General features: G+C 40.9%; 1 protein-coding gene across 13 annotated transcripts in view; it reads left to right on the top strand.

The window, feature by feature from the left end:
* Window positions 1-24,340, top strand: part of add1 (adducin 1 (alpha)) — a 192,895-nt gene that overhangs the window by 119,732 nt on the left and 48,823 nt on the right. For 4 of the 13 annotated variants that reach the window (XM_078215185.1, XM_078215187.1, XM_078215177.1 and 1 more), the window contains exons 10-12: window positions 1,769-2,029; window positions 6,870-6,956; window positions 22,166-22,255. In XM_078215185.1, the coding sequence (XP_078071311.1) occupies window positions 1,769-2,029; window positions 6,870-6,956; window positions 22,166-22,255 (438 nt within the window). Of the gene's footprint in view, window positions 1-1,768; window positions 2,123-6,869; window positions 6,957-22,165; window positions 22,256-22,378; window positions 22,397-23,559; window positions 23,647-24,340 lie in introns of all 13 variants that reach the window. The other 9 variants (XM_078215183.1, XM_078215186.1, XM_078215176.1 and 6 more) reach the window with 4 other exon arrangements.

Below are 24,340 nucleotides of genomic sequence, written 5' to 3'. Positions count from 1 at the left end.
ATGGAGGTTGAGTTTTGAAGGTGTTGCCAAAGGAACCTTGCTAAGTTGCTGCAGTGCATCTTGTAGATAGTAAACACTACTGCCAGTGTGTGTTGATGGAGAGATTGGATGTTGAAGGTGTTGGGAGTGCCAGTCATGCGAACTGCTTTGTCCTTTATAGTGTTCGAGCTGCACTCATCCTGCCAAGTGGCGAATATTCCATCACAGTCCTGGCTTGTCCCTTTTAGATGACGAACAGGCTTTGGGGAGTCATGAGGTGAGATGCTCTCTCCAGAATTCCTCGCCTCTGACCTGCACCGACAGCAGTTTTGAGTTGCTAGATCTGTTCAAAACTTATCCCATTTAACACAGTGGTAATGCCACACAACATGGTGGAGGGCTTCTTCAATGTGTCCACAAATGTAGAGGTCATTCCTACCAGTACTGTCTTGGAGAGATGCAACTTCAACAGATAGATTGGTGAGGATAGCTGTTGCTTGACTAGTCTGCTGGACAGTGCTCCCAGTTTTGGCACAAGCCCTCAGATGTTCATAAGGGGGACTTTGCAGAATGAGAGGACTGGATTTGCCATTGTCGTTTCCGGTATCTAAGTCGATGCCAGGCGATCTGTCTGGTTTCATTGCTTTTTGTACACTTTGTAGCAGTTTGATGCATACAAGTGAGTGGCTTCTTTGTCCATTTAAGAGTCAGTCACATTTCTGTGGGTCTTGAAGGGATCCCAGGAATGAAGGGCTTGTTATATGAGGAGCGATTGAGGAGTCTGGGTCTATACTCGATGGAGTTTAGAAGGATGAGTGGGGATCTAATTGAAATTTACAGAATACGGAGAGGCCGGGAGAGACTGGAACTCGAGGGCACAACCTCAGAGTGAAGGGACGCTCCTTTAAAACTGAGTTAAGAAGGAATTTCTTCAGCCAGACAGTGGTGAATCTGTGGAACTCATTGCCACAGAGGGCTGCGAGGCCAGGTCATTGAGTGCCTTTAAGACAGAGATAGATAGGTTCTTGATCAATAAAGGGATCAAGGCTTGCAGGGAGAAGGCAGGAGAATGGGGATGAAAATCATATCAGCCATGATTGAATAGTGGAGCAAACTTGATAGGTCGAAAGGCCTAATTCTGCTCCTATATCTTATGGTCTTTAAGAATTAACATATGCTGTGGATAAAGGGAAACAGGTGGATGTACAGTGGCGTGCCACAGGGATCAGTGCTGGGGCCTCAACCCTTCACAATTTCTATAAATGATTTGGATGAAGGGACTAAAAGTGTGGTTGCTAAATTTGCTGATGATGCAAGGATAGTAAGATGCAAAGAAAACACAAGAAGGCTAGAAGGATAGGTTAACTGAATGGAGAAAGCTGGCAAATGGAGTATAATATAGGCAAAAGTGAAATAGTCCATTTTTGTAGGAAAAATAGAAAAGCGTATTATCTAAATGGTGAGAGATTGCAGAGTTCTGAGATACAGGAGGATCTAAGTGTCCTAGTGGCTGAATCGCAAAAGCCTAATATGCAGACACAGCAAGAGAAAGCAATAAATTGTTATGATTTATTGAGGGGAATTGAATACAAAAGTAGGGAGATTATGCTTCACCCAACCTTGCCTACACTGGTATTTGAAAACCCAGCGCAAGAAGTTTAGTATGACGAGGATACACACACAATTGAATGCTTTCTGCTATTTTGAAACTGAAGTTCAATATTTCATGATAAACTATAAAGTCTGTGTTCTTTATTTTAACATCTGTTGCCATGTTTTTTTTTTGCAGGGTTACAGAACTGGTTATCCTTATCGTTGTCCAGCTCTGCGAGAAAAAAATAAGAATCGCAGTGATGTTGAAATCCCACCCTCTGCTACAGGTTTTACCTTTCCAGAGGACAGTGACTCTAGCTCTCGCTCCCCTCTCAAGCAAAGTTCTCAGAAACAACAGCGAGAGAAGACAAGATGGCTGAATGCTGGCAGCACAGGCAGAGTTGATGAAGTGCCTGAAGAATCTAGGAATGGTGACAGCCCCAAATCGAAGACTAAGGTGTGGACGAACATTACACACGATCACGTGAAACCCTTGCTGCAGTCTCTATCGTCCGGTGTCTGCGTGCCAAGCTGTATTTCCAACTGCTTGGTCTGTGCCTACCTTACTGTTCATAGTTAGATCACGTACAGCTACCTGAGGCAGATGGCACTAGAAGCTTTAGGGCAGAAATGTAACAATGCAACTTATGCAGTTGTGATCTTGGTTCCACTCTGGAAAGTCTGTCTTACAGTTTATTACTAACTGCATGACTGCGCTTCAGAAAAAGAAATATGACTAATAATCTCATACCCCCAGATTCTATCTGGTCCTAGGTAGGATGTGTTTTCTATAGTATGAAGCGTGTATAATCTTTCTTTTCATACAGCCTATAAAACTGCTTAAGGTTAGTGTTGAAGTATTAAGAAACAGACTATTTATGGCAATTGGAGTATTTCAGGCCATAATACGCTGGTTCACATGCTGTTTGTGTGCTATGCTGTTTATTTTCCAATTGTTTTGTAGTGTACATACACTATAAAGAACAAGTGATTTCAGCTTAGAGTAACACCTAGTGTAAGTATGGAACACAATAGCATATGATTAAGAATTTTATTAATTCTATAATAGATTTTCATTTTTAAGGGGTCTTAGATAATGCACAGCATTGCTTGCAAGCTGCTTAGAAACATTTTTTCAGTAGGCTTTAAAGCTCAACCTGCTAACCTGGCTTTTGTGTCCAAGCCTGCAAAAACATTCAGATTAAAAGGGTTCATTGTTTTCAGCTGAATACATTGATATTGTCAGTATGTTACTATCGTGATGACTTCTGCTAAATAGAAATATTTACGTTTTTGATAACTAACTACATTTATAGTTGCAAATTTACTTTTTTTTGATGAGAAGCATGTGAGCGTAGTTGAGAAAAACACTGACAAAAGTTTAACAACAAATAAGCCATGCTTCATATCTGAGCTCAGATTTTTCAAATAACAGATGCTTTTAGAAACCCTTAAGCAGTTTTCTCCTGCTATAGCGGATACTAATGGTTCTTATCAAATTTAACCTATTCGTGAAATTGTTTCTGTCTTGCTTATTTTGTTCCTCCTTAATTGCCCTAAAGCCTCTAGTTGCTGGACTTTAGCTGCCTCCTGCATGGAATATTGCATGCAAGTAGTTGGCTATAATGTATATCCTTCCCTCCTATACCAGTAGGGTGTGGCATGACTGAAGTAGAGCAGGGCTTGAATCTAATAGCAAACTGTAAGACCTTTGTTTGGAATAATTTTAAGAGACTCTACTTTCATTCTAACTTACTGGCATGCTGTTTTTCTCCTAAAGACAGCTGTTTGAAAGCTTTTGAAGAGAGGCTAAAGATTACTAACAAAGGTTGGAGTAATCACCCATTTCAATATTTACCTTTAAAATGCTTCATTTTACAATTATTTGATCAAATAAATTATATACTTATATTGGAGAATATTGTACTAAACCTTGATAAATTTAAGAACGCTTCCGTACACTCATTAGCATCTGTTTGCAGTAGACTTTCCATAAAGGTTGGCTTATTGCCTGTACCATGTAAGAATGCTAAAATTCCATAGAACCATGAGAAAATAAACTTACAGCTTTCTGCTAAAGTGGCAGTTTATTGCACAAAACCTGGAATTTCACACGCATTATTAAAAGAGAATTGTGAAAATGAATTCTGATGAAACAACAGTGGGTCACTTATGGATATCTGGATTTAGGAGTTGAAATTTTGATTAAATCAGGGAACATTCACAAACTGGGATTTTAAAAAAAATATATTTTAAGGACTGATGACTTGAGATCAATAATCTTTAGAGGGTAAGAATGACTTCTGATAAAATGGCACTGATGCGAATAATTTATTCTGGTGACTGCTTCAATTAAAACCAACTTTTGATCTTTATACCTATCATTGTTTCACATCAGCTGTATGCATTCAAAAATCAGTTAAAAATATAACCACAAGTTTAAAACCTACAGGTGAAGAACTTAATGTTGAAAATTGTGCCCTTCATTAGTGTGTCTATTTTCTTTGTGCATTTCACTGTAACTAGCTATAGCTCATTTTCTAAACCAATCCTTGAAAGCAATTTAAAAGTTAAAATTATTTGGGGTTTCAGATTATTTTTTCTGAGCAGTCAATTGAAGAAGGTGAGTGTAGAATTTAAAGTGCTGAAGAATAAAACAGCTGCATAAAGAAACGGGCATATATCTTTTGTTACTAAACTTCTTCTTTTGCAAATCAGATGTGGCACATCTCCGGGCCATTCTTAAGCAATATTTCAACTAAACTTCACCCTAAACAAGTTTTAATCAATTGATTTTGGCCTCTGATCTTAAATTGTACGTGACTTGTACATATCTTTAAAGGCAAATTAATGTCATCCTAGGTAATTAGTCACTTAGTGATCTTTCTTTTCTAAAAATTCATTCTGACCAAAATTGATCTCCACTCAAATCTAACAAGAAAACGTCTTTTAATTCCAAACCCAGAGGTGTTGGTTAGCTAAGAGTACTACATTTATCAGTGATGTTGTAGCTCACTTTATTCATTCCGTGATGCATTGAGTAAGATTTCCAGCTAGAATTTTAAAATTACAGCAAATTATGCGATTACAGTTTTTCAAATGCTCGTGTGCTTTTTTTCAAAAGAGCTATTGGTGAGTTCACATGTATGAACATTCTGTTTGGTCTGTCTTGTCCATCTATAACCAGAAGTTTGGCGTGGTCACAACAGTGATGGCTGTATCATAGCCCTGATTGGTTTGCTATCATTTTGTACGTAAGATTTCTCAAGACTAAGTAATCTTTTAAAATTAATCATTTTTAATGTCATGTCATTTTTTAAAAAAAAACAAAAGAAAGGTTTTTTTTTCATTTTTGACTGTTCTAATGTGGTGGTCTCTCTCAATATGGTAGTTGTGGTATTTTTGTTTTGACTGTGTTAAAATTATTTCTGGTGAAAAGGTGCTGTAATTTTTTTGTCAGAAGAATGGTTATGAGTGAGTATTCATTCTTCCATATCCATCCCAATACCCTTCCTTTTTTTTTAGGAATGACGAACATCCGAAGCTTTATTTTCTGTTATTTTCTACATAAATTCTAAATGCATTATTTCTGAGAGAAATAAAAAAAGTCCATGGCATTCACGGACTTGAAGCGGCTCATGCTTATTCTCTCTGCACATTGTTTATATGCTTGGTGGGTTCTGATCAACTGGTCAAAGCTTCAGTATGAGTACACTGAAACATAAAAAATTAATTGTTACTCGTGTCGGCTGCAAGTTATGATCAACTAGTCAGACCCACTCATCTACAGAAAAAAAGTATGCATGGAGGATAGGATTCAGCCTTTTTTTCAAAAAAAATAGATCATTAAGTGCTTAAAATTTGCTTGTGGTGGTTTTGTTGTGGGGTGGTTTGAAAACGTACTTTTAGAAGTGATTAGCGATGCTAGTAATCACTTAATTAACCATGGGAATATTGTAAAATCTGGGTTGTTAATTCTAGTGTTCATGTTCATAAAAGGTTCTAAAGATAAATTAGTATTATTGTTTCCAGTACAGAACTTTGGTGATGCCCACTCATATTGCACATAAGAAAACTCCTTCACCAAGCTTCTGGACTACCGATATCACACCACCACCCCCTCCTTCCCTTCTACTGGTCATTTTATGCTTTAATTTTGCTTTTGTGTAAATGTTGCAGAGCAGTGAATCAATGATGTATAAGCACATTCAACCCTTTCTTAGTAACGCTTGGTTTTAGTCCATTAGGTTTCTCTTGGTTCTCCAAGTTAAAGTTGCCTTAAGCAGAATGAGTTTTGTCACTCTTGGTTCTGCTGCACACAAATCCACTACTCAAAACCACATATGATTCTTCAGCAAAGAGGCTACAAGGATAGCTAGTATGAGCAGTTGTGATATCAATATACATAAGGTGTTATAGCTCTAAGATTAAATGACTAGAGTAGAAAGAAATGTATTACTCATTTAATTACACTATTCTGGATGTACATAACCCGTTTCCCAACATTGACATTTTTCAACAATTGGAACACAAAATTTCTTTTACATTATTCCTAGTGGTTATTACTAAAAGTTCCTTCCCTGCCCCGGGTCAAAATCCTTGAACTCTCCCTAACAGCACTGTAGGTGTACCTACACCACACAGACTGCAGCAGTTTGAAAAATTGGCTCACCACCATCTTCTCAAAGGCAATAAATGCTAGCCAGGTCAACGATGCCTGCAATAAATTGTTGGCACATCCTTAATGGCTAACCACTTCTTTTAAGCATGTTGAAACGTAACCCCTTGCTAACAGCATAGCAAAGTGCACTACACAAAATCTTTGGTTTGTGGCATTAATCTCAATAAGAGATGGGAAGAATTCTTAATTGCAATTATATGAACCATGCTTTATATAATTATGTATTCCACTGAATTGAATCCTAATGTCTGGATGATTTTGGCAATTATTTGTCTGGATTAATTTGACAATCATACTGGGCAAATGTTTCCTCAATTGGATAAAACTTTTTTAAGACATAATTTCTAGTCAGTGCCAGAGATTTGAGTCTTTTAGTGAGAGGCAACTATATTAATGGACAAGTATAATTGGCAAGACTTGTGAACAGTCTCTCTGTTTCCCGCATATCAAAATAATTGTTTATCGGCATTGGTTCAATGCTCTTGCTGCAATCCATGTTTATGCACTGAATGTTTTTAGTAAATGCATGATTTATTTCAACCTACAGTTTCACTTTGTTTTATTATTATAAAAACTGACCTGGATACTAACCATTTGGTATTCTTGATGTTTATAGTGGACAAAAGAATCTGCTGGTCCAATTCCCAACCAGTTTGTGCCACTAAACACTGACCCACGTGAGTTCAAAGAGATGAGGAATAAGGTAGGACAAGAATGGCTCGTGTTTTTCTGAAACTAAGTGCTATGTTGCTGCATTTTTAAAAAAATGTTACTGAAGGAAATATTTATTGAATTTGAGCATTGCCACATAATCAAAAGGAAGTTTTAATTTAGGAAGTTCTCTTTAGCACTAGAAAGGTAGCATAGCAACTGGCCTATCCACGATGTTTCAGTTTGCTCTGTGTGGGCCCTGTTAATCAGTTGTTTCAAGTTTTTGTAAATTGAAAGGTTCAAAGAGCTTTTCTTAAAGTGACAGGATAACATAGAAAAGGAAAAGGTGAAAGAACATCTACTTGGCAGACTATTTTTACACCCTTGCCTAACAAACATCTGCTAGGAACCTTGTAATGACTGAAGCATGTATAAGGGCTGTCCTCTTTGGTATCTGCAAGGAAATGCTGTCTGTGGTTTTGCATCAAATAGGGAATTGAGAAATTCCCCATGTCATGTGCGTCCATCTCCCTAGAAAGGGAAGTATGGGACATTGGCTTAGCGCTTTCACACATGTTTTTCTCTGCTATGCAGTTAGAATGCCTGGATAATGATGAAATGGCCGTGGCGCTCACTATTTTTTCAAAATTCAAATTTTGCCAGGAAATAATCAAATGGATTCAAATTTCTTCTAAGAACCTCAACATGCTCTGGGGTGTGGCATTAAAAAGGGTGGAAATTCTCTAATGTACAGGTCAGAAAACAATCTGATTTAACCAATACCAGTCAATTTCTCAAGACTCCTCGTGTAAGGGAAATCATATGCCTTAAGCATGGGAATAGGCCATTTGGCCTCTCAACTCTATGCTGATAACATATACTCTTAATTCCATTCCCAACAGCGAAAGCACTTTCAAAGAACTTCATTACCTGCAAAGTGCTTTGAGATGTTCTGTGGTCATGAAAGGCACTGTATGAATGCACATTTTTTTTCCTATATACAATACTCAATTTGTCACCGAATCAATATTTTTGTACAAATTAATTGTTTTCATAATATAAAATGTCCAGATTCACGTTATGCCTTTTGGGGGGATTTTCTCCATGCACTTCCACCATTAATGAACAAAGAACAGAAACAGGCCATTTGGCTCACCAAACCTGTGCCGATCGCATTGTCCTATCTAGACCAACCCCCTGTAACCCTCTAGTCTCTGCCTGTTCATGTGTCTATCCAGATAAGTCTTAAATGTCGCTAACGTGTCTGCCTCAACCACCTCAATTGGCAGTGCATTCCAGGCCCCCACCATCCTCTGTGTAAAAAGCTTCCCCCACACATCTCTACTGAACCCCCCCCCCCCCTTACCTTGAACTTGTGCCCCCTTGTAATTATCATTTCTGCCCTGGGGAAAAAACTTCCAACTGTTCACCCTATCCATACCCCTCATAATTTTATAAACTTCTATCAGGTCACCCCCTTAGCCTCTGTCTTTCCAGGGAGAACAATCTCAGTTTATTCAATCCTTCCTTAGCTAATACCCTCCATACCAGGCAACATCCTGGTAAACCTTTTCTGTACTCCCTCCAAAGCTTCCACATCCTCCTTTTTGTACCTGTGGCTCTTTCTCTTTTTTCTATTCTTATCATTGCTCCTTTCCCCAAAATAAGTATTCCACCTTTTTCTATTACCATTTTGCACATTATACGTCTTGTCCTTCTGTAGTCTTAAGCGCTTGGTTCTGTATTGAAGCTGAAAGGTCCAAATAATTTAAAATCAATAGTTCAAAATATCGTGCAATTACTTGATTTAGAACATAGAACATAGAACATTACAGCGCAGAACAGGCCCTTCGGCCCACGATGTTGCACCGACCAGTTAAAAAAAAACTGTGACCCTCCAACCTAAACCAATTTCTTTTCGTCCATGAACCTATCTACGGATCTCTTAAACGCCCCCAAACTAGGCGCATTTACTACTGATGCTGGCAGGGCATTCCAATCCCTCACCACCCTCTGGGTAAAGAACCTACCCCTGACATCGGTTCTATAACTACCCCCCCTCAATTTAAAGCCATGCCCCCTCGTGCTGGATTTCTCCATCAGAGGAAAAAGGCTATCACTATCCACCCTATCTAAACCTCTAATCATCTTATATGTTTCAATAAGATCCCCTCTTAGCCGCCGCCTTTCCAGCGAAAACAATCCCAAATCCCTCAGCCTCTCCTCATAGGATCTCCCCTCCATACCAGGCAACATCCTGGTAAACCTCCTCTGCACCCTCTCCAAAGCCTCCACATCCTTCCTGTAATGTGGGGACCAGAACTGCACACAGTACTCCAAGTGCGGCCGCACCAGAGTTGTGTACAGTTGCAACATAACGCTACGACTCCTAAATTCAATCCCCCTACCAATAAACGCCAAGACACCATATGCCTTCTTAACAACCTTATCTACTTGATTCCCAACTTTCAGGGATCTATGCACACATACACCTAGATCCCTCTGCTCCTCCACACTATTCAAAGTCCTCCCGTTAGCCCTATACTCAACACATCTGTTATTCCTACCAAAGTGAATTACCTCACACTTCTCCGCATTAAACTCCATCCGCCACCTCTCGGCCCAACTTTGCAACCTGTCTAAGTCTTCCTGCAAACTACGACACCCTTCCTCACTGTCTACCACACCACCGACTTTGGTGTCATCAGCAAATTTGCTAATCCACCCAACTATACCCTCATCCAGATCATTAATAAATATTTGTTTATTGTATTATGGTAGACTAGGTAGTTAGGCAATTCTCCAAGCCGTTCAGTAAATGAACTTTTGTTTGAACATTCTGCATCACCTGCTGTTACTCAAGTGATGCATTCTTGATTGGATGAGTATCAGTTTTAGTTCCTTGATTTCATGCCGGTATTGCATCAAGATGTAATGTGTTTTTGGATTTTTAGCTACCAACAGAGGCAAATTTCAGTCCATGGGGCCCTGTGATTGGCTTCATTTTTGGGGTCCCCCAATTCTAGGATCTGAATGTTGAAGCCCAGCCCTCGTGCGCACACCCTCTTCCTCTCCACTTTTCGCACATATTCTCTTCTTTCTCACCTCTTGCTCACACACTTCCTTCCTCACCCTTCACGCACACACTCTCGCTACTTCTTCATGCCTCAGATACACTCTCTGTACCCTACACTTTCGCTTTGCCCCAACCCTTGTGCACAATGATGGGCCACACAACCAAGATTGTAGTGGAAGGTTTTGAGGTGTAGGAGCTCTAAGAAAATGTGTTAGCCATTCTTGTTCCTATCTGGATGTTAAGTAATGGGCCTTGGCACATGTGAGCAAATATTCATGCATCAAGCTCGCTCTTCAGTCAATTCAAGTTAGTCTAGAGCACAAAAGAACTATTAGTCAGCTGAATTAATGACTCGCATAGTACCTGTCTGATTTTCTTCAGCATTCGAGGTTAAATGTTATCAGGTCCAGCAATCTGATCAATCTTCAGTGCCTCAAACCAAGCTAAGGCCATTTATGCATTTACATTCAAGGAATCAATGTTTAAAGCATTTATACTTACCATTATATCATCTTCAATAGTGAAAATAGATACAGAACAGATATATATATATATATATATATATATATCCATATCCTCCTACTCCATCCTAACCAACATACTAAATCTTTCAAAGGTTCTCTGGCTTTTCTGGCCACTGACTGAACTTAAAAAGCTTTACCATGGGAATGCTACCTGGCCAGTTGTTTAATGTATTTTTGGCATTCAATTGTGGCATTAGTTAACTTAGCTGTATCTGATACCTATGCAAACAATCTTGCCAATGTTTTATACTTCAGTGAAATATTTATTTTTGAGGCTGCTTTCTGACTATGTAAATAACTTTATTTTCCTTCTCTGCGACTTATTTCCATCAACCAGTGCACTCCAATCTCAATTTTTGAAACCTTTCTTTGTACCTGAAAATTGAACCCATTCTTACAGCAGGTATCAGGTTGTCTGCAGCAATAATTTTCTCAACCAAATAAAATATGATACAATGAATATTGATATGAATTGAGAGATTGTTAGGACTTGGAATTGTTCCACAAGAAACATTGGCACTCCACCCCACATTTTGAATCTAGTTGTTAAAAAGGAAAGTTTTTGTTTAGTTGTTCAGGGGGTGTGAGCATCACTGGCTGAGCCAACATTACCCATCTCTAATTGCCCTTGAACCGAGTGGGCATTTAAGCGTCAATTGCACTGCTGGGGGTCGGGAGTCACGTGAGCTGGACCGAGTAAGGATGATAGATTTGCTTCCCTAAAGGACATTAGTGAACCTTTGATTTATATTTTTCTTGAATTCAAATTTCACCATCTGCTGTGGTGGGATTTGAACCCGGATCATTGCCGGATTACTAGTGACCATACCACTACTGCACCAAATAGGACAATGTGGATAGCTCTTTCTGAGAGTTGTGCTGTGACAATAATGGCTCAAATAACTTCCATCTGTGCTGTGCAATTCTACGGTTCCCACATGGAAATCGAATATCATTTCAGGAGTTCGGCTACTGATGAAATCCATTACTTCCCAATATGTTGAGTAAGGAAGGAAATTCTTGCCTGCATCATCAACTATCTTTTCCATGCCATATTATCTATTGAATAAAGTAACACACCCCAAAATCTGACCAATTATCATTGTTTCATAATATACATAGTTAATATTAGGCTTTGTGGTTGTGCTTCAAATAAGATACATTATTGATTGAACCTCTAGGGTCTAAAGAAACCTGTATATGCTTAGAGAATTTGACGCTATACGACCAAAGTCTTGATGCTTATAAAATATTAGGTTGGTAAGTTCACAGTTCTGGTGCTGCCTTCATTCGTTCCTGCTTACAATAACATAAAGGAAGAAAGGACATTAATCAAAAAGCAGAATACATTGTTCTTTCTGAGGGAATGCAGGTTTAAAGTGCACTAACTTGGCCTTGCCACAGTACGAGAGTGAGGGATTCATAGAATCACTAGAGTGCAGAAGAAGACCATTCGGCCCATCAATTTTGCACTGGTTCTCTGACAGAGCACCTTACCCAAGCTCTTTCCCACACATATTTAGCATGGCTAATCAATCTAACATTCACATCTTTGGACACTAAGCAGCAATTTAGCATGGCCAGTCCACCTAACCTGCTCATCTCATGTGGGAGTAATCCGGAGCACCCGGAGGAAACCCACAAAGACACGGGGAGAATGTGCAGACTCCTCACAGTCAGTCACCCAAGACTGGAATTGAACACAGGTGCTTGGTGCTGTGAGGCAGCAGTGTCACACCTGCAGAATGTGCTTCCCTCTCCTGGTGCATTCCTGTACCATATCCTTCTGCTGTGACAGCTACCTTTTGAACACTTGAACCCATCTATTGACTCTATCTACGCTTCCCGCTGCCTCAGAAAAGCAGCCTGCATAATCAAGGACCCCATGCACCCCAGACATACTCTTTCACCTTCTTCCGTTGGGAAAAAGATACAAAAATCTGAGGTCACGTACCAACTGACTCGAGAACAGCTTCTTCCCTGCTGCCATCAGACTTTTGAATGGACCTACCTCATATTAAGCTGGTCTTTCTCTACACCCTAGCTATGACTGTAACACTATATTCTGCACTCTCTCCTTTCCTTCTCTGTGAGCAGTATACTTTCAGTACAGCACGCAAAAAATAATGATTTTCACTCTATACTAATGTGACAATAATAAATCAAACTTACTTATTAATGACTTAGAGGAGGGGGCTGAAGGGTGGATCAGTAAATTTGCTGATGACACCAAGATTGGTGGAGTAGTGGATGAGGTGGAGGGCTGTTGTAGGCTGCAAAGAGACATAGATAGGATGCAAAGCTGGGCTGAAAAATGGCAAATGGAGTTTAACCCTGATAAATGTGAGGTGATTCATTTTGGTAGGACAAATTTAAATGTGGATTACAGGGTCAAAGGTAGGGTTCTGAAGACTGTGGAGGAACAGAGAGATCTTGGGGTCCATATCCACAGATCTCTAAAGGTTGCCACTCAAGTGGAGAGAGCTGTGAAGAAGGCCTATAGTGTGTTAGCTTTTATTAACAGGGGGTTGGAGTTTAAGAGCCGTGGGGTTATGCTGCAACTGTACAGGACCTTGGTGAGACCACATTTGGAATATTGTGTGCAGTTCTGGTCACCTCACTATAAGAAGGATGTGGAAGCGCTGGAAAGAGTGCAGAGGAGATTTACCAGGATGCTGCCTGGTTTGGAGGGTAGGTCTTATGAGGAAAGGTTGAGGGAGCTAGAGCTGTTCTCTCTGGAGCGGAGGAGGCTGAGGGGAGACTTAATAGAGGTTTATAAAATGATGAAGGGGATAGATAGAGTGAACATTCAAAGACTATTTCCTCGGGTGGATGGAGCTATTACAAGGGGGCATAACTGTAGGGTTCGTGGTGGGAGATACAGGACGGATATCAGAGGTAGGTTCTTTACGCAGAGAGTGGTTGGGATGTGGAATGGACTGCCTGCAGTGATAGTGGAGTCAGACACTTTAGGAACATTTAAGCGGTTATTGGATAGGCACGTGGAGCACACCAGGATGATAGGGAGTGGGATAGCTTGGTCTTGGTTTCAGATAAAGCTCGGCACAACATCGTGGGCCGAAGGGCCTGTTCTGTGCTGTACTGTTCTATGTTCTTACGGTTGCCAACTGCATCACAAGGATGGGTGAAGGCCGCTGTCAGGATCACTTCACGCCTGAAGGCACCTGGATACAGATGGGTCTTACACACACACTTAGATACACATTCTCTCAATCTCTCTCAATCAGTGTTTTCCTACTGGGGATGTGGGGGTGGATATAGGTAGGGAGTGGGAGGGGGTGAAGTTGGGCGATAATATGTGAGGGTGGGGGATGGGGTGAGAGGATGGGAAAGGATGGGGGTGAGGGAGAAAATGATGGGTGGGGTGGGGATGGGGTAGGGTAAGGGCAGTGAGAAAGGGGAAAGTGAGGGTGTGGGTTGGGGAAGATGAAGGGGGATGAGCTAAAGGTTGGGGTGAAGGAGAGGAATGGGGTAGAGGAAGTTAACGGCTGCAACTCCCCCACCATTTTGAACATCCTTCCTGCATCTGTCCTGTCTAGACCTGTTAGAATTTTATAAGTCTCTGAGATCCCCCTCATTCATCTGAACTCCAGCAAAAACAATCCTAACCTAGTCAATCTCTCCTCGTACATCAGTCCCGCCATTTTTCGCTGCCCTCCCTCGAGAGCAAGAACATCCTTCCTCAGAAAAGGAGACCAAAACTGCACACAATACTCTAGGTGTGGCCTCACCAAGGCCCTGTATAATTGCAACAACACATCCCTGCTCCTGTACTCGAAACCTCTCACAATGAAGGCCAACATGCCATTTGCCTTCTTTACCGCCTGCTGCACCCGCATGCTTACCTTCAGTGACTGGTCCACAAGGACACCCAGGTCCCACTGCACACTCCCCTCTCCCAATTTACAGCCATTCAGGTAGTAATCTGCCTATTTGTTTTTGTTTCCAAAGTGAATAACCTCACACTTATCCAAATTGTACTGCATCTGCCATTGATTAGCTCACTCACCCAATCTGTCCTGATCATTCTGAAGGATCTCTGCATCCTCGTCACAGTTCACCCTCCCACCCAACTTGGTATCATCTGCAAACTTTAAAATGTTACATTTTGTTCCCTCATCCAAATCATTAATATCTATTATGAATAGCTGGGGTCCCAGCACCGATCCCTGTGGCACCCCACTAGTTACTGCCTGCCAATTTGAAAAACACCCATTAATTCCTACTCTTTGTTTCCTCTCTGCCAACCAGTTTTCTATCCAACCTGCAGGGACTGTTCCAGAGTCTATAGAATCTTGGACAATGACCACCAATGCATCCACTATTTCTAGAGCCACTTCCTTAAGCACTCTGGGGTGTATATTACCAGGCCCTGGGGATTTATCTGCCTTTAATCCCATCAACTTTCCCAGTACCATTTCTCTGCCAATATTGATCTCCCTCAGTTCTTCCCTCCTCACTAAAATCTTGCATTCTCCAACATTTCTGGTATCTGATTTGTGTCCTTTTTTGTGAAGACAGAACCAAAGTATGTATTCAGTTACTCGGCAATTTCATTGTCCCCTATTTTACATTCCCCCGTTTCTGTTTGTAGGGGGCCTACATTTGTCTTCACCAACCTCTTTCTCTCCACGTATCTACAGAAACTCTTGGTGTCAGTCATTATGTTCCCTGCAAGCTTTGTACTGTATTTTCCTCCTCTTAAACAATCCCTTGGTCCTTCTTTGCTGAATTCTAAACTGCTCCCAATCCTCAGACCTATTATTTTTCTTGGCCAATCTGTATGCTTCTTCCTTAGATTGGATACTGTCTCTATTTCCCTTTGTAAGCCATGGATTGGCCCTCTTACCCATTTTGCTTTTGTGCCAGACAGGAATAAACAGTTGCTGCAGTTCCCCCCATGCGTTCCTTGAATGTTTGCCATTGTCTATCCACTGTCATCCCTTTAAGAACTCTCCCCAATCTATCAAGGCCAACTCACGCCTCATATCCTCATAGTTTCCTTTATTAAGATTCGGAATCAACTATTTCACTCTCCATCTTGATTTTAAAAATTCTATCATGTTATGGTCGCTCACCGCCAAGCAGTCTTGTACAGCTAGATTGGCAATGATTCCCCCTCATTATAAGCTGTATTCCTTTCTTCCTCTCTCTGATGTATTTTATTGGATCATGTGACGTCTTCTATTTTAGAAGGCATGTGTTCCATAGGTCAGGGTCAGCATTATGTTTCAGCTTGGATGGAAAGCATTTGTTAACTTCCTAACTTTTTAAAATGCCATCTTTGGGGCAAATTGAAAGCTAAATTCTTTTGGTATCTGTTTTGTAAACTTAACTAAAGATGGAATACAACCTAGTTTTTAAGAAGTTTTTGATTTTCAATATTTGCATTCTTGTATTTCAAAATGAAATGCCTGAAAACAAAATGTTTTTACAATTGTGCAATCCAGATAGCTAAGTAAATTACATAAATACTAAGCTGAATATTCCGGGGTATAAGTGTTTTAGGCGAGACAGAGGAGGGGCTAAAAAAGGTGGGGGAGTAGCGATATTAGTTAAGGAGCATATTACCGCGGTGCAGAGGGTAGACAACTTAGAGGGGTCATGTACTGAGTCGCTGTGGGTGGAACTCAGAAACAGGAAGGGTGCAGTCACTATGCTGGGGGTGTACTACAGACCACCCAACAGCCCACGGGAAGTGGAGGAAAGGATATGTCAGGAGATTCTGGATAGGTGCAGAAAAAATAGGGTTGTTGTAGTGGGGGACTTTAACTTCCCTGGCACAGACTGGAAAGTGCTTAGAGCTGGGGGTCTGGACGGGAAGGAATTTGTAAAATGCGTACTGGAAGGTTCTTTGGAACAGTATGTAGATAGTCCGACTAGAGAGGGGGCTATACTGGACCTAGTTCTGGGAAATGAGCCCGGTCAGGTCGTCAAAGTTTCGGTAGGGGAACATGTGGCAAATAGTGACCACAACTCTGTTAACTTTAGGATAGTAATGGACAAGGATGAGTGCTGTCCTACGGGCAGGGTGCTAAATTGGGGGAAGGCTAACTATAGCCGGATTAGGCAGGAATTGGTGGATGTTGATTGGGAGAGGATGTTCGAGGGTAAGTCCGCATCTGGCATGTGGGAGTCTTTTAAGGAATTATTGATAAGGCTGCAGGATAGGCATGTGCCTGTAAAAAGGAAAGATAGGAAAGGTAGGATTCGAGAGCCGTGGATAACCAGGGAAATTGAGGATCTGATTAAAATGAAAAGGGAGGCGTACGTTAAGTCCAGACAACAGAAAACCGATGGAGCTCTGGAGGAATACAAAGAAAGTAGGAAAGAACTCAAACGGGGAGTTAGAAGGGCAAAAAGAGGTCACGAGATGTTCTTGGCAGGCAGGATTAAGGAGAATCCTAAGGCATTCTATTCATACGTTAGGAACAAAAGAGTTGTCAGGGAGAAAATCGGACCTCTCGGGGACAAAGGAGGGGAATTATGCTTAGAACCCAAGGGAATAGGGGAGATCCTAAATGAATACTTTGCATCGGTATTCACGAAGGAGAGGGGCGTGTTAACCGGGAGTGTCTCGGAGGGAGGTGTTGACCCGTTAGAGAAAATCTCCATTACAAGAGAGGAAGTGTTAGGTTTTTTAGGGAACATTAAAACTGACAAAGCCCCAGGGCCTGATGGCATCTATCCTCGACTGCTCAGGGAGACGAGAGATGAAATTGCTGGGCCTCTGACGGAAATCTTTGTCGCTTCTTTGGACACGGGTGAGGTCCCTGAGGATTGGAGGATAGCGAATGTGGTCCCGTTGTTTAAGAAGGGTAGCAGGGATGACCCAGGAAATTATAGGCCGGTGAGCTTGATGTCCGTGGTAGGGAAGTTGTTGGAGAGGATTCTTAGAGACAGGATGTATGTGCATTTAGAACGGAACAATCTCATTAGTGACAGCATGGTTTTGTAAGAGGGAGGTCGTGCCTTACAAATTTGGTGGAGTTTTTTGAGGAAGTGACAAAAATGGTTGATGAAGGATGGGCCGTGGATGTCGTCTTTATGGATTTCAGTAAGGCATTTGACAAAGTCCCACATGGCAGGTTGGTTAAGAAGGTTAAGGCTCATGGGATACAAGGGGAAGTGGCTAGATGGGTGGAGAACTGGCTTGGCCATAGGAGACAGAGGGTAGTGGTCGAAGGGTCTTTTTCCGGCTGGAGGTCTGTGATCAGTGGTGTTCCGCAGGGCTCTGTACTGGGACCTCTGCTATTTGTGATATATATAAATGATTTGGAAGAAGGTGTAACTGGTGTAATCAGCAAGTTTGCGGATGACACGAAGATGGCTGGACTTGCGGATAGCGAAGAGCATTGTCGGGCAATACAGCAGGATATAGATAGGCTGGAAAATTGGGCGGAGAGGTGGCAGATGGCGTTTAATCCGGATAAATGCGAAGTGATGCATTTTGGAAGAAATAATGTAGGGAGGAGTTATACAATAAATGGCAGAGCCATCAGGTGTATAGAAACACAGAGGGACCTAGGTGTGCAAGTCCACAAATCCTTGAAGGTGGCAACACAAGTGGAGAAGGTGGTGAAGAAGGCATATGGTATGCTTGCCTTTATAGGACGGGGTATAGAGTATAAAAGCTGGAGTCTGATGATGCAGCTGTATAGAACGCTGGTTAGGCCACATTTGGAGTACTGCGTCCAGTTCTGGTTGCTGCACTACCAGAAGGACGTGGAGGCGTTAGAGAGAGTGCAGAGAAGGTTTACCAGGATGTTGCCTGGTATGGAGGGTCTTAGCTATGAGGAGAGATTGGGTAGACTGGGGTTGTTCTCCCTGGAAAGACGGAGAATGAGGGGAGATCTAATAGAGGTGTACAAGATTATGAAGGGGATAGATAGGGTGAACGGTGGGAAGCTTTCTCCCAGATCAGAAGTGACGTTCACGAGGGGTCACGGGCTCAAGGTGAGAGGGGCGAAGTATAACTCAGATATCAGAGGGACGTTTTTTACACAGAGGGTGGTGGGGGCCTGGAATGCGCTGCCAAGTAGGGTGGTGGAGGCAGGCACGCTGACATCGTTTAAGACTTACCTGGATAGTCACATGAGCAGCCTGGGAATGGAGGGATACAAACGATTGGTCTAGTTGGACCAAGGAGCGGCACAGGCTTGGAGGGCCGAAGGGCCTGTTTCCTGTGCTGTACTGTTCTTTGTTCTTTGTTCTTTGCATGCAATTATTTTGGTGTTATACAGTGACAAAGCAAAGTAAGGTGAGGAGTTTTATAGCATCTTACATGCTGACATCTTGTGCTATGGAGTCATAGGTTGATTGGAATCATAGAATCTTACAGCTCAGTGGGAAGCCATTCAACCTATCATTCCTGTGCCAGCCCTTTGAAAGAGCTATCCAATTAGTCACACAACCTCACTCTTTGTCCGTAGCCCTGCATTTTCCTTTTCAAGTTTTTATCCAGTTCCTTTTTGAGAGTCACTATTGAATCTGTCTCCATCTGCAGGGAATTCCAGATAATGGTTTTCTGCATTTTAGAAATAAATTCTCATCTCTCTGCATTCCCTCCCCCCAAGTCCTCTATCAAATGTCTTAAGTTGCTTTGATCAATCTTGCTTTTTTACCCTTAAAGTTTTGAATGCCGTACAAAGGTATGGAAATTGCTGTTGGTACTGAGATTTTCCTGCACCTTTAAAGTTTAATTTTTGTGCATAATTTGAGTTGTAATATTTCTTGCTCTGTTGCCCATGGCGTACAATTTAAACTTTGAGCACTTGAATCTGACTTTACCTATAATAATTCCAAAGTCTCAACTGTCTTGTCATTATGTACTTCTAAACCAGTTACCATCATATGCAGTTCCATCAAAGCTGCTTTAATGGTTAGTGTCTTCCAGTTATTGTGCTTGTGTTGTAATTGGTTCATCCTTTCATTTTTTTCTTCCAGAATTACTTCAGCAGTTCCTCAGTTGTATCTCCTTTCACTTGCCCATCACATTAGTGACAACTTTTGCTCATCATCTAAGTCTCTTGATTACTTCATTTGATATTCGTGAACTCACTTCTCATTGCACATTTTCCATTCCTTTCAAAGAGCAGTGGCTACATGATTTTACCTTTATAACATTCATTGGAGCAATGAAAATCTTATCCCAGTTCTTAATGTACCTAGTATTCATCGCTAGTATCAGACTGCTTGTCTGACATCTAGCAATGAATGAGCAGAAATTCCCTCAAGAAAATAGTGGAAGGACATAGCCTTTGGGAATTCAATCCCTGCTAATCTTGGTGCTCTGTTTTAGCTTGAGATGAGTGTCCAACCACACGACCGTGCCATTGCTAAGGGCGCCTGTTTCCACCTCCATAACATAGCCTACTCTGTCCCTGTCTCAACTCGTCTACTAAAACCCTAATCAATGCCTTGTTACTTGAATACTTGAGAATATACTCATGGCCAACCTTCCTCCTTCTACCCTTAATAAATTTGAGCCCCCCCCCCCCCCCAAGAATTCTGCCTGTGCCCCTAATCGTATCACATCGAGTTTACCCATTATAAATTCTTTTGTTGTTTTCAGATATGTCAATGACCTAACCTCTCCCTATTTGTGTAAATAATCCCACAACTCCAGAGATAATCTGCACTCAAGTAATTCTGGTCTCATGAGCATCATGATTTTAATTTTCCCACTATAGGTGGATGCTTCTTAGCTACCTAGGCCATAAGCTGTGGAATTCCCTCTAGTCTTTTGAGCATGGAATCGTGTAAATGTCTTGATCCAATGGAAAGTAAAATATTGGCCTGGATGAATCCAGAACAAATTAAAATCAAAGCTAGGTCTTTTAATAGTGAAATCAGGAAGCACTCTTTAATACAGTGCAGTGTAAATTTGGACCTCTATTGCCCCACAAATTTATTGAGGCTAGGGTTAGAAGAGAGGGTGGTCAGTTGGAAAAATTCAAAACTGAAATAGATTTTTGTTCGGCAAGGATGTTAAGGTATGTGGAGTAAAGTCAAGTCAATGGAGCACATAACAGACAGAAGAGTCAGGAGCAGGAGTATGCTATTCATCCCCTCATGTTTGCTTCACCCATTGGATAAAATCATAACCAATCTGATTGTGGTCTCTACTTTCCTGACCACTGCCTATGCCCTTTGAATATTGTATAGCTGAGTTAGATTCTTGACTGACAGGGAGTTCATGCTTCATTGCTCTGGGAAGTGAATTCCAGAGACTAACGACCCCCTGAAGAGAAATGATTTCTCCTCATCTGTCTTAAATGGGTTACCTCTTATTTTTAAACAGCGTCCTCTAGCTCTAGCCTCTCCAACAAAAGGAAACAACCTTTCAGCAACCATCCTGTCAAGTCCCCTCAGGATCTTGTATGTTTCAATAAGATCACCTCTTATTTTTCTAAATTCCAATTAGACAGACCCAACCTGTCTAACCTTTCCTCATAAAATGACCCCTTCATCTAAGGAATCAGTTGAGGAAACGTTCTCTGAACACTACTATAGATGTGGGTACGATTTTCCTGCCTCGCCACGCTGGTAAAGTAGCATAAGTTCATAAGATATAGGAGCAGAATTAGACCATTCGGCCCATCGAGTCCCATTCGATCATGGCTGATATGCTCCTCATTCCCATTTTCCTGCCTTCTCCCCATAACCTTTCAGCCCATTACCAATTAAAAATCTGTTTAACTCCTCAAATTTACTCACTGTCCCAGCATCCACCGCACTTTGGGGTAGCGAATTCCACAGATTCACAACCCTTTGGGAGAAGTAGTTTCTCCTCAACTATATTTTAAGTTTGCTACCCCTTGCATAGCGCGGCGGGAAATGTCAGCAGGAGGCCAAAAACGGAAACCGTGATTGGCGTCCTTCCCTTTGCAATAAATGACGGGTACAAATCATGATCTAATTGAATGGTGTAACTGATTCAAGAGGCTGGATGGCCAACTCCTCCTCTTCCTTTGTTTCTAATTCTACTGAATGTCTGCAGGCATGTTAGATCCTTCCACCTAAGAATGGCAGCATGTGCAAGATTCACAATAGGAAAATAAAATAACTTTTATATGATAGTGAGATGTTATTGTGCCTTTTTATGGCTATAAGAATGTGGCAGATCCAGAATCTGAGTTTATATTGCAAACCCTGTTTTTAATTCTGAACCATTTCTGGGGGCAGCATGGTGGCACAGTGCTAACTGCTCCCTCACAGCGTTTGATTCCCGGCTTGGGTAACTGTCTGTGTGGAGTTAGCACATTCTCCCCATGTCTGCGTGGGTTTCCTCCAGGTGCTCTGGTTTCCTCCCACACTCCAAAGATGCGCAGATTAGGTGAATTGGCTGTGCCAAATTCTCCCTCAGTGTACCCGAACGGGCGCCTGAGTGTGGCAACTAGGGGATTTTAACAGTAACTTCATTGCAGTGTTAATGTAAGAATACCTGTGATTAATAAACTTTAAAAATAAACTTTAAGGAGTTGTTTGTGGTAATTTTCAACTATCCACAGCACATTTTTATAGTAACTTAGTGAAGTATGAAATTGTACCATTTTATTTAGCAAATCAAAAGTACATGTTGTGTAGTAGAGTTACCTCTGAATGGAGAGAAAAATAATGATTTTCCTTCCCTTATAGATTCGAGAACAAAATTTGCAGGATATAAAGACTGCAGGACCTCAATCTCAGTTACTCTGTGGTGTTGTGCTGGATAGGTCCTTTGCTCAGGTGAGAACTTAAACATTGCATTGAAGAAAAAATTCTGCACCACTTTCTTTTAACATTATCTAGTTTGTCAATCTGTCACTATCTCTCCCTAATGTTTTGCAAACACTATTCTTTAAATGGCAGAATTTATCTATGTGGGAGGTAAGTTCTAGTGATAACTCTACTGTGTTTAATATGCAAAATATTTGAGCAAGAATGCAAATATGGCAGAACAAAAACAATATTGACAGTCGAGTAATAGCATGCCGATCAGAGCTCCTGCGAACCATTGCTGAATGCAGTCTTCTGTGCATGCTCTTATGTACTTTTAGATATGACTCTGTTACATGTCATTAGCATGCTGAGTATACTAGTCAGGCTTTCAAAACCTCATTTTACTTGTACCATTTAATTAAATGCGGACTCATGAAGCATACTTCAGAGCTTAAATTTTGGGAAAACTTAGGGCCTCTGGCACAAGATCATAATGTAAAGAAATGGTTTTGTCATTCAAAATAGTAAAGTGTCTGAAAATGCCACAAGGAGACTAAACTGCAAAGCTTTCCCCAAAACATTTGCATAAAACTGGTATACAAGTGTAGGAAATCTGTTTGCAACTTGCAGATAGTATCTACAATCTGAAAAGTTTACAGATAATGTCTTGATTATTTTCATCAATCCATGTAGCACTTTATGTATTTTGATACAATTGAAATGTGCTTTTAAATTTCATTTTTTTAAAATTAGCAGCATAAGTTGATCAATTTATGACCTGTGTAATTATTGAGAATTTTCCTGGCTACTTCTGCTCAATGAAAACTAATTAAGGTAAAAATGATTCTAGGGACTCAAGTTGTCTCTGAAATTATTCTTGTTGATGGTGTAATAAAGTTGGAAATATGCAGAGGACTTTTGGTGTATTGGTCTTGTACGTCTCTTAAATCCTTGGGTCTACCTGAGATGAATAATAAATGGAACTAGATTTTTTTTTCAAGCATCCAAACACAGACTTAAAATGCAACAATTAATACCAGGCACCCCAAAGGACAAAAGTAGTTGTCTTCACAGCACATATTAAATAGATTTCTTTATAGCTTTTGGTGTAGTTTCTATAACAAATAGTGTATGAGATCCTGAAAGTTTGACTGGTTGAAAGCTCCCTGTGTGCACATCATTAGAGTTGGGTTTATAGTCTGCATGCCATCCTCTCCTAGTCATCCTGCTACTAAATTGCATGAAAATGACTTGATATCATGATGGATTTGAGTTACCCAGTCTTTAAGGGAGGGTATGGTTTGCACTGTTTACTCAATTTGCTGTTGCAGGATGCACCTCTCTCAGACTGTACGGAGTTTATTGATGGTCTCGATCTCTCAAAGCAAGCCTTAAATCCCGCTAACCCTGTTAGAAAGGTACTTACTGACCTGTTGTTGTTAAACTCTGCACCTATTATCATGTTTCCTCACCCAATAAATCTGCTCTACTCCAAAATGTTTGATTTTTTTAAAAATCCCAAAATATGTTTGTCACTATTAAACTCTGGCTTACTGAAATCCATGAGAATAAAGCAGGGTGCTATAGAACCGAGCTAATATTCATAGCAGAGATTTTTGGCATTTTGCTCACTGGTGGTCAGATGGAATGTTACATTAGATGTTTTCGATAACTTCAGTGCGTTAAGTGAGCAAGCATAGAGTGTGATCGTTAAATTCAATTTTCAAAAGCTAATTGCCAAATTTGCATTTGTGTAGCATAAATTTAGAAAGTTCACAATTCCTGCAATTTCGACCAGCAGGGAATATTTTTAACCAAAGACCACCTTAATTTATAGACTTATGGATTTGAAATTTAGACTCTTGCAAACTATGCTGCAGTAGCTGCATTACAAATTTATGTTCCTGATATTAATTCGGCCCATCAGCTCAGTGTCAGAACAGCATTTGTGGAAAGGAGAGGGAGTGTTCCCCTTTCAGGAACGTCAACACTTTTGCATCATGGATGCATGTGGCAGCAGGTCTCCATGGAGGAAGTAGATAATCTCCCCAAATGGTAGCAGAAGCTATGTTCAATCAAGAGACTGAGTAATAAAACACTTATTCACCTTGC

The sequence above is a fragment of the Mustelus asterias genome, chromosome 6, assembly GCF_964213995.1.
Source record: "Mustelus asterias chromosome 6, sMusAst1.hap1.1, whole genome shotgun sequence".
Classification (NCBI taxonomy): domain Eukaryota; kingdom Metazoa; phylum Chordata; class Chondrichthyes; order Carcharhiniformes; family Triakidae; genus Mustelus; species Mustelus asterias.
This window is presented reverse-complemented; position numbering and strand designations above follow the sequence as displayed.